The sequence below is a fragment of the Heloderma suspectum genome, chromosome 15, assembly GCF_057233095.1.
Source record: "Heloderma suspectum isolate Gila_16-S chromosome 15, 16-S_ref, whole genome shotgun sequence".
NCBI lineage: Eukaryota > Metazoa > Chordata > Lepidosauria > Squamata > Helodermatidae > Heloderma > Heloderma suspectum.
The window spans coordinates 22,492,197-22,506,632 of NC_139472.1; the positions used below are offsets into that span (position 1 = coordinate 22,492,197).

Here is a 14,436-nt window from a genome sequence, read left to right on the forward strand (position 1 = left end):
ATGGGCCCTGGCCATGGCCGACGGATTCCAGATGCTGGCACCGGTGCTGCCCAGAGTGCTATTTTGGATCCTGCCGCTGGTGAGATTCAGTTGTCATCGTTGGTAACATGCTGAAGAAGCATTTTAGTTTTCCAGTGTATGTTTTAGCCAAGCCAAACACCCCCTCTCTAGAGGCTATTGGGAATACTGGGAGGTAGGGGTGGGAGGGATGCACGGAGGGGGTGATGCTGGGGTTTGAGGATGAGATGTCAGATGAGCCGACCATGGCTGGTGGCTGCTAGCTGGAGGACACAACCCACCTGTAACTCTTATTTTCACCTGTGATGTTGGGGGGGGGGGGTTCTCTGCTTCCATCTGCCAACCCAGTCCCCCTAGAGTGCGAAGACACATCTATTTAATCTTGCCTGTTAAACAGGGGTGGGGAACCTCAGACCTGGGGCCAAATCCAGCCCTCCAGGGTTTCCCAGATAGCCACATCCCTTCCCTCTGGCCACACCCCTTTCCCTGGCCTCTGGTTGTTTGGTGGCTTCCCGGCTTTTGTGCAGTTTTTTCCCCATTCTGAAAGGTTGAAATGCCTTTCCCAAGGCTGAGCTACTGGCAGGAAAAGCCTTACGGTACAATATGCTAGTATGTTTTTGCATTTATGGCCCCGCCCCTTTCCCCTACCCATTTCCCTTTGGCCCCACCCACCACTGAAACGTGGCCCCCAAGAACTTCTCCGTGGTGGAATTCGGTCCTCGGGCTGAAAGAAGTTCTGAATGATTATGGAAGTTTTTTAATTGCTCACTGCCTTTGGGTCTTCTTAGCAAAAAAAGCCGAGAAAAAAGAGGCCATATAGAAATGGCGACAATACAATACAACAATAAATAAACACGTGCTCGTGCCCTGCTGCCCCTTTCCGGTGACTCTCGCTGCCCCTCTCTTCCAGGTCAGCTATGAAGCCTCCAGTCCGACGCTGAGCCTCAAGCGCATCTATCCGTCGTTCCTCCGCACCATTCCCAGCGACCGCTTGCAGGTGCACGCTTTGGTGCGCCTGCTGAAGGTGTTCCACTGGGTCTGGGTGGCGGTGGTGGCCAGCAACAACAACTATGGGCACCAGGGCCTGCAGATGCTGCACGAAGCCGCTGCCAGGACGCGCATTTGCTTCGCCTACCAGGGGTTGATGCCTGTCAACCAGGACGTCGGCAGCCCGGAGCTGGTGACGGTGGTGCAAGACATGGTGGGCTCCAAGGCCAACGTCACCATCGTCTTTGCCAACAAGCACAGTGCCATACCTTTCTTCCAGGCTGTGGTTCAGCAGAATGTGACCGGGAAGGTGTGGCTGGGCACGGAGGACTGGTCATTGGCCACGGAGATCTGGCAGATCGCGGGCATTCGGGGCATTGGCACCGTCCTAGGGATGTCCATCAAGCAGGCCCACCTCCCGGGCATGAAGGCCTTCGACGCAGCTTTTGCAGGGCCAAAGAAGGCCGCCTCCTGCCGTGACTGCAAGGAAACATGCAGCCAACTGTGCTCCCAGTTCTGCAGGCCAGATTCCACCGACAGCAGGCAGGGGCCGTCGCCATATGACATGCAGGGTGCTTTTAATGTGTACTCTGCCGTGTATGCCGTGGCGCACGGCCTGCATCGCCTGCTGGATTGCCAAACAGGGCTGTGCCACCAGGGTGCAGTTTATCCATGGCAGGTAGGTATCCCTCCCTGGGAATCTACCAGGTACGGAGAGCGCCACGGGCCATTCCTGGCTGGGATTACGTGTGCGCTTCTGTTTGTGGCAGGGTGTGTGTGTGTGTGTGTTTTTCTACATGGAACAAGAGATGACTCTGTGTTTTCCTGAGATTCCAGGTTGCAGAGGAAAACCAAAATAATGATGAAGGCTTATATACCACACGTTCCTAACCACTATGCTACCCCAGTTTTCTAGATTCATATGGTAAAATGGGCAGGATTCGGCCTGAAATGGGAAGGCATAGTAACCAGTGTGGTGTAGTGGTTAGAGTGTTCGACTGGGAAGATCTGAGTTCTAGTCCTCACTTGGCCAAGAAGCTCACTGGGTGACTTTGAGCCAGCCAGTGTCTCTCAGCCTAGCCTACCTCACAGGGTTGTTGTGAGAGGAGGAGGACCATATAAGGTGACATGGGTTCCTTGCAAGAGGAAAAAAAAGTAGGATGTAAAATGTAATCAGGAAAATAAAATAAAATAACGATCTTGCTGAAAGCAGGCTTTTTTCCATCTGAACTTTGGCACATTTACTCATGCATAAACCCCACTGAGTCCAGCAAGGTTTAATCCCAAGTAACAGAAGGTAGGTTTATTATCCACAAGCAGCTAGACATGGAATCTATAGTTGTGATCATATCACTGTCCAGCTACCTAGCTAGTCAAACATCTCAGGAATTTGTGAGTGTACAAACCAATATCTGAACAAGTGCCTAGATCTCATGATACTGGACAATGTTGACAGTAGGGTTACAAGCTTTAACTAGTGTTAGTGGTTGAGCTATCAACTAAAAATATGTTTAGTCAATTTGTGGAGGTCATTTTTGAGGCCATATTTGTTTATTCTGGAGGCTGTTCTGGTGTGTTAGTATAACAAGAAACAAGAGAGAAAATATTAAAGATGGCCTTTTCTTCTAGCAGTGAGTAGTAGCTTATTATGAAATTGTAAGTAAGCACTTTCCACTTCCTGCAACTAACTCAAAAAGGCTGTTACACTGAGGTTCAATTAAATGCACATGTATTTAAATGTAATTAGCGAGTTGATTAATCAGTTAAAAAGAAGATAATTGGTCAATTAATTAGTCATGGCTGGCTGGGGAATGCTGGGAGTTGTAGGACTATTTTCTGTCTAAACATGCATAGTTTGCATCCTTAGGGCGCAATCCTGTCGAGACAGGCGGCTGCCTCCAAATTCGGAGGTGACCGCCTATCGTAAGCAGGGCAGGAGAAGCACGGAGGGGATCATGCCCTCCACGCTTCCCCTGCCCTGTTTTTTTGGCTAGACAGCTGATTGCGGCTGCCTAGCTGTAGAAGCACGGAGTGGGGAAGCAGGCTGCTATATGACACATTGGCTGTGTCGTACAGACAGATGTGTGGGAACGCCCCCAGCCATGCCCCTTTTCACCCGCTCCGTGCTCCTCTTGCGAGCGCAGAGGACGGGGCTATTCCACGCTGCCTCCAAGACAGCGTGGAAGTGGGGGGAGGTCAGTTTTCCGTGAACCGACCTCAGAGCGCAGGTTCTGAGGTCGGTTCCCGGAAAACGGCATATCCTATGGCCATCTAGTGGCCATAGGATTGCTCCCTCAATCTATTAAAAGCATAGGAGGCCTGCGAGAAGAAAAAAATGTGGCATCCAGCACCTTATCACCTATTTAATGAAGACCTTCCAATTCTAAACAAAAATGAAGTAGATTTTGGTGGCCACAGCAATAAATAAGGGGAAAAGATCTCACGTGCCATTTATTCTGTTTGAATAATTCAGGGTTGGGAAGCAAAATCGAGTTTTTAGGATAAAAGTGGGTGGGGGAATTCCCTTCCGAGAATGACAGCATTTGTTTCAGCTAGAATGGGAGCCTCCAGCAAAGCAATCCCCGTCCCCCGGTTTGGTTTGAAGCCACCACCCCACCCAACTGATGAGACTCTGTGGCATGTCTACATACCACAGACTTAAACTGGTTTAGCAGTCATGCCTTCTCTCCCAGGTAAACTCTGGGAACTGCAGTTCTGTGACAGGGGACGGACATTGCCAAGGGAGAATTCTCGCCACCCTCTGTCAGACTCCTGGCATTCTTTGGGAGGGCAGGAGCCATGACCGCTAACCCTGTCCAAAACCAGTCCAAGGACAGTTGCCTTCCGACTGCTCTTGCTCTCTCTGCTGCAGCTCCTGACGGAAGTGAAACGGGTAAACTTCAGCCTCTACAACAGACAGATCTACTTTGACGCCAACGGGGATGCCTTGACAGGCTATGACGTGGTCTGGTGGAATTGGACAGGACAGGCCTGGAACTACAGCGTGATTGGCTCGTTCAGCAAGAATCCGGACCACCTGAGCATCCACACAGACAGGCTTCTGTGGCACACCAAGGGGAATCAGGTAACAAGGCAGCCTGCCCGGAAGTGCCACGGTGCGCCTGGCTGGGGTGAGCGAAGGAGGTCTGGGGAGATCCAGGCTGGAGATGGGCAACAGCAGGCCTGGCATCAAGGGCAGGCATTGTTGGGCACCGGCCGAGGGCCCACACTCAAGCAGGGGCCTGCTGACAAGAGTCCCCCAGAGCTGCTCCTCCTCTTCACCGTTGCAGCTTGCTTCTTGCTCTGTTCCAGACGATGGTTGTGGTGAGCGGGAGATGCCTGCTCCCTCGCGCTCTCGCTCTGAAGCAAGCAAGTGGCGGCGAGGAGGAGGAGGAGGAGGAAGAGCAGCTGGTGACAGTAGCAGTGAGAAGGCTGGCTCCTGGAGGAAGGGGGCCTATTGAGGATGCATTGCCCACGGGCCCTCAAAACCTGGAGCCAGCATCGGGTGATCGTGTATGTTTTGCCCCCTGAGAGCTGAAGGCAGTTTTCAGACAGAGTGGCCACTCCTTGTGGTGGGTGTGTTCCAATTTCTCCCACTAATGCCTCTGGCCAAACAGTTATGGTAGGTTTTTGTATAGTTTTAAAAACCTCCAAAACAGAGTTTTGATGAAGGGTGGTGGTGGGACCAAAGAAACACATTTGCCTCTGCTGTGGGAAACGCTGCCTCTCTCAAGCTGTTTCCAATGCTCTTGAGAACAGTTTTCTATCTCCCAAGGCAGTGCTTGCCTTTCAGCAGCTTGCACAAGCAGTTACAAGAAACACCACAATCTGAGAGGCTTCATCGTGCTTGGGGCCTCCCTCCAGTCACATCCTTGCTGTATTCCCGAGTTGCTTCCACTGCACAGTCCTGTAGCATTACTGGAGCCCTGTTTTTCCACAGTCAGTTGGAAGCACAGTTAAAACGGTGGTTCCACACAGCATACACATCAATGATTCCACCCTGCAAAGAAGCTCCGTATATATACAAAACGGGCACACCAGGGAGAAAGCTGTGCTCTTTCCACAGGCAGGGAGTTTCTGACATCCCAGGATAAAGGTGGGGAACTTCTGATCCAGGGCCAAATCAAGCAGATTACAGTGGCGAGGAGGAGGGGCAAGTCCAGGTGGCTCTTGTCAGTGGGCCCCTGCTGGGGTGTGGGCCCTGGGCAGGTACCCAACCCTGCCTACCCATGACGGCGGCCCTTCTCACGCTATTTGCTGTTCACGCTGCTCTTTCCCAGGTCCCTCTCTCAGTGTGTTCCAAGGACTGTGGCGTAGGGGAGCAGAAGGTGCCACAGGGGATCCACCGATGCTGTTTCCACTGTGTGGACTGTTTGCCAGGGACCTTCCTGAACAAAAGTGGTGAGTGAGGCATCGGCAGGCGTCTGTTTGTTTGTTACATGTCTATCCAGGCCTTTCCTCCAAGGAGCACACATGCTCCTGCTCCTGTCCGTTTGATCCTCACAACAACCCTGTGAAGTGGGTCAGGCTGAGAGTCCGTGACTGGCTCAACGTCACGCAGCTGAGGCCCTGCTGCCTAAGCCCATTTCCCTTTCTGGGGATGGTGGCTGGCTTTGAAGGTGCAAATCCCCTCGCTTGTACCCCTGCTCAGTTTGCCCTCAGCAGTCCTCTTATTGTGAAAAGGGCAAGTCACAGACTGGCATTTTGCTGCCCCAGGAGGAAATCAATGTTGCCCCAGTTCTTGCTCTCCCAGCAAGAGAGGGTGGCGGTGGGTGTCTCCTCAACAAGAGCCAGCGTGATGTAGAGGTTAAAGCAAAGGTGGGTACCCCAAAGCCCTCCAGATGTTCTGTACTACAGCCCCTATCATCCCTGGCCATCACCCAATGCCCCCTAGATGTTCTGGACTACAACTCCCATCATCTCTGGCCATTACCCATTGCTCTCCAGAAGTTCTGGACTACAACTCCCATCTCCCTATTGACATGTTGCCTGGAGCTTGCGGGTTAGTCTAAAACATCTAGAGGATACCAGCGTGCCTACCTCTGGGTCAGAGTGTTGGAGTAGGACTGAGGAGACCTGCGTTCAAATCCTCCCTGAAATGTGAAGCCCATGGGTTAAATTTGGGCCATTCAGTCTCTCTCAGCCTAAACTACCTCTTGGAGTTTTGTCAGGATAAAAGGGGGGAAACTTGCACACTGCCCTGAACTCTGTGGAGGAAAGCTGGGATAAAAATGTCAAATAACTTTTAAAAAATCAATTGCAACCCGTTTTCCTCATTCCATACAAGGGAATGAAACCATGGAGGGATAAAATGGCACAAGGTTGGGGTGAGGAAGAAATTAAATCCCCCCCCCCCCGAGTTTTCCCAGTTGCGCCATACAAAGGAATGGGCAGTTGGGCTACATTCACTTGTATGGCGTGTTGGGAAAGAGACTGCATTTGTGATAATGAAGGCATTGGTGCAGCCAAGTAATTTTAGACCCTGGATTTGATGGGGGGGGCTTTAGTTGGCCCCCAACTAGCTCCTCCAACTGCTGTTCTGTGCTTTAGAATGGCTTCTACATCCCTATGTTAGAGGAAGAACAACAAAACTGCCAACCCTATTTTTGAAAAATGCTCTTCTTGAGCACGGGCAGTTTTGCATTTTAAAGTCAGCCTTCCCTGACCTGGCGCCTTCCAGATGTGTTGGACTACAACTCCCAGCACCCCCAGACAGCATAGCACATCTGGAGGGTGCCAGGTTGGGAAGGCTGACTTAAATCAGAGCATCATCATGGCTATGGAAATAAAATGAGGTTTGACCCCCTGATGGCCTCATCCCCTGCCGCTCTCTGGGTGGTCACTGGGGGAATCATAGAATCATCATAGAATAGTAGGGTTGGAAGGGGCCTACAAGGCCATCGAGTCCAACCCCCTGCTCAATGCAGAAATCCAAGTCAGAGCATCCCTGACAGGTGGCTGTCCAGCCTCGTCTTGAAGGCCTCCAGTGTGGGAGAGCCCACCGCCTCCCCAGGTCATGGGTTCCATTGTCGTATTGCTCTTACAGTCAGGAAGTTTTTCCTGATGTTCAGCCGGAATCTGGCTTCCTGTAACTTGAGCCCATGATTCCGTGTCCTGCACTCAGGGATGATCAAGAAGAGATCCTGGCCTTCTTCTCTGTGACAACCTTTCAAGTACTTGAAGAGTTCTATCATATCTCCCCTCAGTCTTCTCTTCTCAAGGCTAAACATGCCCAGTTCTTTCAGTCTCTCTTCATAGGGCTTTGTTTCCAGTCCCCTGATCATCTTTGTTGCCCTCCTCTGAACCCTCTCCAGTTTGTCTGTATCCTTCTTCAAGTGTGGTGCCCAGAACTGGACACAGTACTCCAGATGAGGCCTAACCAGTGCTGAGTAGAGGGGAACTAGTACTTCCTGGGATTTGGAAGTGATGCTTCTATGAATGCAGCCCAAAAGAGCATTTGCCTTTTTTGCAGCCACATCACATTGTTGGCTCATATTCAGCTGTGATCGACAACAATTCCAAGATCCTTCTCGCTTGTAGTGTGGTTGAGCCACGTATCCCCCATCTTGTAACTGTGCATTTGGTTTCTTATTCCTAGGTGCAGAACTTGGTATTTGTCCCTATTAAATGTCATTCTGTTGTTTTCTGCCCAGCGCTCCAGTCTATCCAGATCACTTTGAATTTTGTTTGTCTTCCAAAGTATTAGCTATCCCTCCCAATTTTGTGTCATCTGCAAATTTGATCAGCATTCCCTGCACCTCCTCCTCCAAGTCATTCATAAAAATGTTGAAGACCACTGGGCCCAGGACTGAGCCCTGCGGTACCCCACTCTTTGAGTCCGATTCTGTAGCCAACTGTGGATCCACCAGATCGTTGTTTCATCTAGCCCACTTTGAGCTAGTTTGCTCATCAGGATATCATGGAGCACTTTGTTGAAAGCTTTGCTGAAGTTGAGGTATATGATGTCTACAGCATTCCCATGGTCTACAAGGGAGGTTACTTGATCAAAAAATGAGATCAGATTTGTCTGGCAGGACTTGTTTTTGACAAATCCATGTTGGCTTCGAGTAATCACGGCATTGTTGTCAAGGTGCTTCCAGATGGATTGCTTTATGATCTGCTCCAGAATTTTCCCAGGGATTGATGTCAGACTGACTGGTCTGTAGTTCCCAGGTTCCTCCTTTTTACCCTTTTTGAAGATAGGGACAACGTTAGCCCTCCTCCAGTCATCTGGCACTTCCCCCGTCCTCCATGATTGCTCAAAGAGAATAGACAGTGGTTCTGAGAGTTCTTCTGCCAGTTCCTTTATGACTCTAGGATGCAGTTCATCTAGCCCTGGAGATTTGAACTCATTCAAAGTCATTAGGTGTTCCTTGACCATATGCCTGTCGATCTCAAGCTGCAATCCTGCCCCTTCAGCCTGTACTTCGCCTTTGCCAGGGGGGTCATAGACCCTCTTTTGGGAGAAGACTGAGCCAAAGTAGGAATTGAGTACCTCTGCCTTTTCTTTGTCATCTGTTATCATTTTTCCATCCTTATTTAATAGGTGAACCACCATTTCTTTCCTCTGCCTTTTACTATGCACGTAGCTGAAGAAAGCCTTTTTGTTGTTTTTAACATCCCTTGCTATCCTCAGCTCATTCTCAGCTTTAGCCTTCCTGACGCCATCCCTGCAATTCTGTGCTATCTGCCTGTACTCTTCCTTTGTTACTTGGTCTTCTTTCCACTTCCTATATGTGTCCTGTTTTGTTTTCAGGTCATCCCTAAGCTTTTTGTGAAGCCACATTGGCTTCTTCTGTTGTCTTCCACCTTTTCTTCTTGTTGGAATTGCTTGTGATTGTGCCTTGAGAATTTCCTTTTTTAAAAGCTCCCACCCATCTTGGACTCCTTTTCTCGCTAGCATCGCTTGCCATGGGACCTTACTGATCATTGTTCTGAGTTTATGAAAATCAGCTTTCCTAAAATCCAGGGTACGCGTTTGACTACACTCAGCTTTTGCTTCCCTTAGAACCAAGAACTCAAGTACAACATGGTCGCTTTCCCCCAGAGTTCCTGTAACTGCTACTTTATCCACTATGTCATCTCTGTTGGTTAGGATCAAGTCAAGGATAGCCGATCCTCTAGTTCCTTCCTCTACTTTCTGTAGGAGGAAGTGATCCACCACACAAGTCAGGAATTTCCTGGAGGGGCCATGTTTTGCAGAATTTGTCTCCCAACAAATATCGGGGAAATTGAGGTCCCCTGTTACTACTACATCATGCTTCCTTAAAACATTGACTATTTGCTTTTCAAAAGTTTCATCCTTGTCTTCTCCTTGATTGGGTGGCCGGTAGTAGACTCCAACCACCAGGTTCCTTTTATTCTTTGCTCCATTTATTTCAACCCAGATGCTCTCGATGGGGCTACCAAGCTCCTCCTCCTGTATTTCTGTGCAGAGATATGTATTTTTCACGTACAGTGCAACCCCACCTCCCTTTCTGTTCCTTCTGTTCTTTTTGAACAAGTTATATCCTTCAATTGCTGTATTCCAGTCATGAGAGTCATCCCACCAAGTCTCAGTTATACCTATCAGGTCATAATTTCCCTCTTGTATTAAGAGTTCAAGTTCATTCTGTTTGTTTCCCATACTCTGGGCATTAGTATATCGACATCGAAGACCATGTGCTTCATAGTCTGGCTTTCTTCCTACATGTGTCTGAAGACTATTATTGGGCACTATCAGAGCTGTTCTCTCCATTGCAGTGCATGCGCCTATGTCCATTGTTACCCCCGACATTACATCTCCCTTCCCCGTAGCATTCAATTTAAAGCCCTCCTGATGAAGTTCTTCATGCTGTGGCCAAACACATTCTTCCCATCCTTTGTGAGGTGCAACCCATCCCTAGCCAACAGCCCGTCTTCCAGGAAGTATAGCCCGTGGTCCCAGAATCCAAATCTTCCTCGTCGGCACCACCTTCGTAGCCAGTCATTCACCCGGAGTATTTTTCGTTCCCTTTCTATCCCTCTTCTAACTACTGGAAGGATGGATGAGAAAACTATCTGGGCCCCAAAGTTCTTGAGTTTCCTTCCCAAAGCTTCAACGTCTGACGTGATCTCTTCATAGCTCCGCTTGGCAGTATCATTTGTTCCCACATGGATGAGAAGAAAGGGATACCTGTCAGTGGGCTTTATGAGTGCAGGCAACCTTTCAGTCACGTCTCTAATCTGTCCTCCCGGGAGACACCATACCTGGCTAGTCCATGGGTCTTCGCGACATACTTGGGTCTCGATCCCACGCAGCAAGGAGTCTCCCACTACTGCCGATCTTCTCTTCTTCTTCTTGTAGGCCTGGGTTTCATCGCCTCTGTTTGACTGACCTTTAGCCTCTTGCTCACTCTCATGCAGGTTCCCCTGTGATTCTTCCTCTGCAGGCTGTCCTCCAGTCTCATCCGCAAGTACCTGGAATCGGTTCCACAGCTCCACTGCTTCCACTGGTGCAGAGTGGCGTCTAGTTCTTCTTCTCCTAACTGTCACCCTTTTCCAAGGAGTATCCTCTATTCCATTTTTCCTCACCTCAGCATTTCCCTCTTCTGCCTCATCTTGCTGTTGCTCTTCAAGCTTCTGGTCTGCCCTTTGCTGCTGTAGTTCCCCCATTCTGTCCAAGAACTCTTCGTGTTCTCTTATTCCCCGGAGGGTCGACAGTCGCCGCTCCAGTCCACTTACTTTTTCCTCCAGCAGCGTGATCAACTTGCACTTGTTGCAGGTGTAGGCCACGTGGTTCTCAGGCAAGAAAACAAACATTGCACACACCTTGCAGGTCACCAGCTCTGGAGAGTCTTGTCCTTCCATAGCCTCTTTTCCCTTTTTGTGTCTAGCTTTGTGATTGTTCTAGACTAGCCTGTCTAGTCTAGAACTAGACAGTTCTTCTAGGGAGGGGGGGGCTATGGGGCCGTACTTTGGTCCCATGGTCCAGGCTCAGCTGCACCATTGAAAGGAGTGGAGGAGCGATTCCCCTGCTTGTTGCAAGCATCTGGGGCAGGGCAATTTCTCCCCCTCCCCGGGGCTCCCGGAATTCTGCTGACCTGGAAACCAGCCAACTGCCAGTGGACTACTGAGGCTGACCTGGCATGTATGTCCTGGGCTGGCCCCCTTTCTGAGCTTCTGAGCTGCCCTTGCTGCCTCTCTGCCCAACAGGGCCAGTGGCTCAGGGAACAGGGGCTGGAAAAGCCCTCCAGCCTCTGCCTCGCCTGCTGCTCCCGAGCTTAGTGGTTTTGGGCTGAAGCCGGTGGTCACACACCTGCATCCTGTGTGAGGAAGGCCTGGCCAAGTGGTCCATGACCGGAAACAGGAAAGGTCTCCTGCACAATGCGGTTAGAGGATGAGCAACATGGAAATGCCTTGTGGCCAGGGAGGATTAAGCTGCCCCAGCCTGGGAGGTGATGCTGGCCCAGACAGAGGCAGCAGCTGCCTCACCCAACAGCCCTCCACCTTTGAGTCACTGATCTCTCAGCAGACCTTTAAAATGTGCTTTATTTTTAATGCAAGTGCTTATCAAACTTGCTCAGGGCCAGTGCCATCTTAAAGAGCAGTGATGGGGAACGTGAGCCCCTCCCAATGTTGTTGGACAGCAACTCCCATCAGCCCTAGCTAGCATAGCCAATGGTGAGGGATCATGGGAGTTGCAGTCCGACAACATCTGGAGGAAAACATCTTCCCCAGTCCTGTTCGTCAGGCATTCCTTCTCCATGCATGAGAGAACTGAGATGGCCACTGCTAAGATGATCCTTGCTCTGACACAGCCGTGTCATCTCAGAACAAAGAGGTGTTTCCTCCCTTCATTTATGACAATTCATCATGAATATATTATGGAAATTTATGTAGATTTAATGGATCATCTCAGACTCCTAAGATTAATGCACTAGGGCAGCCTTCTCCAGCCTGGCACCCTCGGGATATGGCTAAACGTGGGTCCGACTCTGGGATTGGCATGTGGCTTTGCTAGCATTTTCAGCATCTAGGCAGGGGGCTTCTGTAAGTGAGCGGCCTCTTTGGCTGGGAGCAGGCCTCTTCCACAAGGAGCTCACCTTTCCCATTGGGGAACCATGCCTCCCACCTCCACTGTCTTACACTCCACTGTTCCACAGATTCCTACACTTGTCAGAAGTGCAGGGAAGACCAGTGGTCCCCCACCAGAAGCGAGACCTGCTTTGAACGCGCCACTGTGTTCCTGGAGTGGGATGACCACATCTCTTTGGCCCTGCTGACGACCACCATGCTGCTGCTGTCACTCGTGGTGGGGACCATGGCTGTCTTTGTCAGGAACCTGAGGACACCTGTTGTGAAGTCGGCTGGGGGCTGGCTGTGCTTTGCCATGCTGGGTTCTTTGGGCTGTGCAGGTGCCAGCCTCTGTTGTTACTTCGGGGTTCCAGGGCAGTTCTGCTGCCTGCTGAGATTGCCGTTGTACAATGTCAGCTTCACCGTTTGCCTGGCCTGCATGGCAGCCCGCTCGTTCCAGATTGTCATCATCTTCAAGATGGCCACCAGGGCCCCAGGCCTGTATGAGGCCTGGCGGAGGTACCATGGGCCTGGCCTGCTCATTGGGACCCTCACTGGCCTGCAGGGGATGATGAGCCTTCTCTACGTGAGCATCAGCCCCTCAGTTCCCTACAAGAACTATGACCTCTTTCACAACCTGATTGTGCTGGAGTGCAGTGCGGGTGGCCTCGTGCACCCCATGTGCGGGCTGGTCTACAATGGCCTTTTGGGCATTGTTTGCTTTGTCATCAGCTACACGGGGAAGGACCTGCCCAACAGCTACAACGAAGCCAAGTGCATCACTTTCAGCCTCCTCATCTACTTTGTCTCCTTCATCTCGTTCTCAACCACGCAGGCCATCTTCCGGGGCAAGTACCTGGTGGCCATTTGCGTTGCCTCCCATCTCTCCACCCTGTCTGGCATCTTCGGAAGCTACTTCGCCCCAAAGGTCTACCTCATCCTCTTCCGCTCCGAGCTCAACACCAGCGAACAGTTCCAGATGTCTATCCAGACGTACACTAAGAGGACCAATGCAGCAGACTGAGGGGGAAGCTGGCAAAGGCCAGGATGTGAGATGAGGTGGGACTGGGGCCTATTAATCCAACCCAACAAGTACAGAGAACTGTGTAGAGTGGCAGAAGAGAATCCCAGAGGCTCAAGGCGAATCAGGAAACCAAATGCCCCATCCCCCTGTCCCAAGCACTGGTCTGACATGTGACTGCAATTGTGTGGTCATCCCCTTGCGCCAGGGGGCTCCAGCATGGCACCCACAAGCACCTGCAAAACTCCCCCCCTTTTTAAATATACATATATGGATTTGTATATATTCATATACCTATGAAATGCATACAGCTTTTTAGCAATTATACATAGGCTTCAACAAAAGTGGACCAAATATCCAAATAAGTATCCATTTGAAGGTGGTGTCTATGTGCCACCCATTCAAATACTGAAAGCACTGTAAGGTCCTCAATCCATTGCATTATAGGAGGGGAGAGTTTATCCTTCCATTGTTGTAATGTCAGTCTTTTAGGTGTCGAAAGGGCACAAAGAACCCATTTACACTGACCATTTGTTAATTTCCATGAAGCAGGTACATAGTTTAAAAGAATGTGTACATCGGTGAATATTAAAGACTGTTCCAGTACAAGGTTTATCTCTGTAATAACCTCCTCTCCAAAAGAAGCAACTACTGGACGTGGCCAAACCGTATGCTTATAAGAAGCATTACATGTATCGACTACCAGCAGTTAGCTGAATTAGACAACTCCTTATTAAAGAGACGTTGTGGTGTCCAATAAACACGAAACAGACATTTCTGAAGAAGATGCAGCCTAAGATCCAGAGACACGATAGGTGGACGACAAAGTGGTGATCCATTGATTAGGGGTTTTGTGGTGGTGTTCGCAGGAGTCCAAAAAGCTTGGGACCCCTGCATTGTAGTGTGGCCCTCCCCTAATCCAGGAGTGGGGACCTCTTTCAGGCCTAGGGCGGAATTCAATTTCAGAGAAGGGGTGGGGGATTCCAGTGGTGGTGGCCGGGGCCGAAGGCAAAAAGGGTGGGTCCAAAATACAAAAAACAATCAAACCCTGGAGGATATTGAAGTGTAGGAGTCCAGCTATTTCAGACTTCTAGGTTGGGGAAAAAACTACACAAAAGCTGAGAGCACTGGAGGGCTGGGGGTTGGGAGAAAGGGAGCGTGGCCATCTGGGCTTAAGTTACCATTAGCAGATAGTTTCTGATGGGGAGGCTGCAATCCTGTATGTGCTTACTTGGGAGTAAGTCCCATGGAACTCAACAGTCAGCATGCCTCAGCTTGCATGGCCTGGGGAGCAATGCCTCCTTGCCTGGGGGTGTTCAAGGAGTGGCTGCACAGCCATCTACCGTTCCTGAATTGACCCGGGGGCTGGACTAGAT

At 50.3% G+C, this 14,436-nt stretch overlaps 1 protein-coding gene across 1 annotated transcript; it reads left to right on the top strand.

Moving 5' to 3' along the window:
• TAS1R1 (taste 1 receptor member 1) lies at positions 1-13,665 on the top strand. The gene is made up of 5 exons (XM_084821685.1): positions 1-102; positions 929-1,684; positions 3,878-4,090; positions 5,286-5,406; positions 12,129-13,665. The coding sequence occupies exons 1-5, from the start codon at positions 1-3 to the stop codon at positions 13,061-13,063; spliced, it is 2,127 nt and encodes a 708-aa protein (XP_084677811.1). The 3' UTR covers positions 13,064-13,665.
• The last annotated feature ends 771 nt before the right edge of the window (positions 13,666-14,436 follow it).

What these genes read in the sequence shown, in the direction of transcription:
- TAS1R1 (XM_084821685.1), top strand. Translation starts at nt 1, where the DNA reads ATGGGCCCTGGCCATGGCCGACGGATTCCAGATGCTGGCACCGGTGCT. An exon ending in AGATTCAGTTGTCATCGTTG is followed by an intron (nt 103 to 928) that starts GTAACATGCTGA and finishes CCTCTCTTCCAG; the next exon opens with GTCAGCTATGAAGCCTCCAG. An exon ending in GTGCAGTTTATCCATGGCAG is followed by an intron (nt 1,685 to 3,877) that starts GTAGGTATCCCT and finishes TCTCTGCTGCAG; the next exon opens with CTCCTGACGGAAGTGAAACG.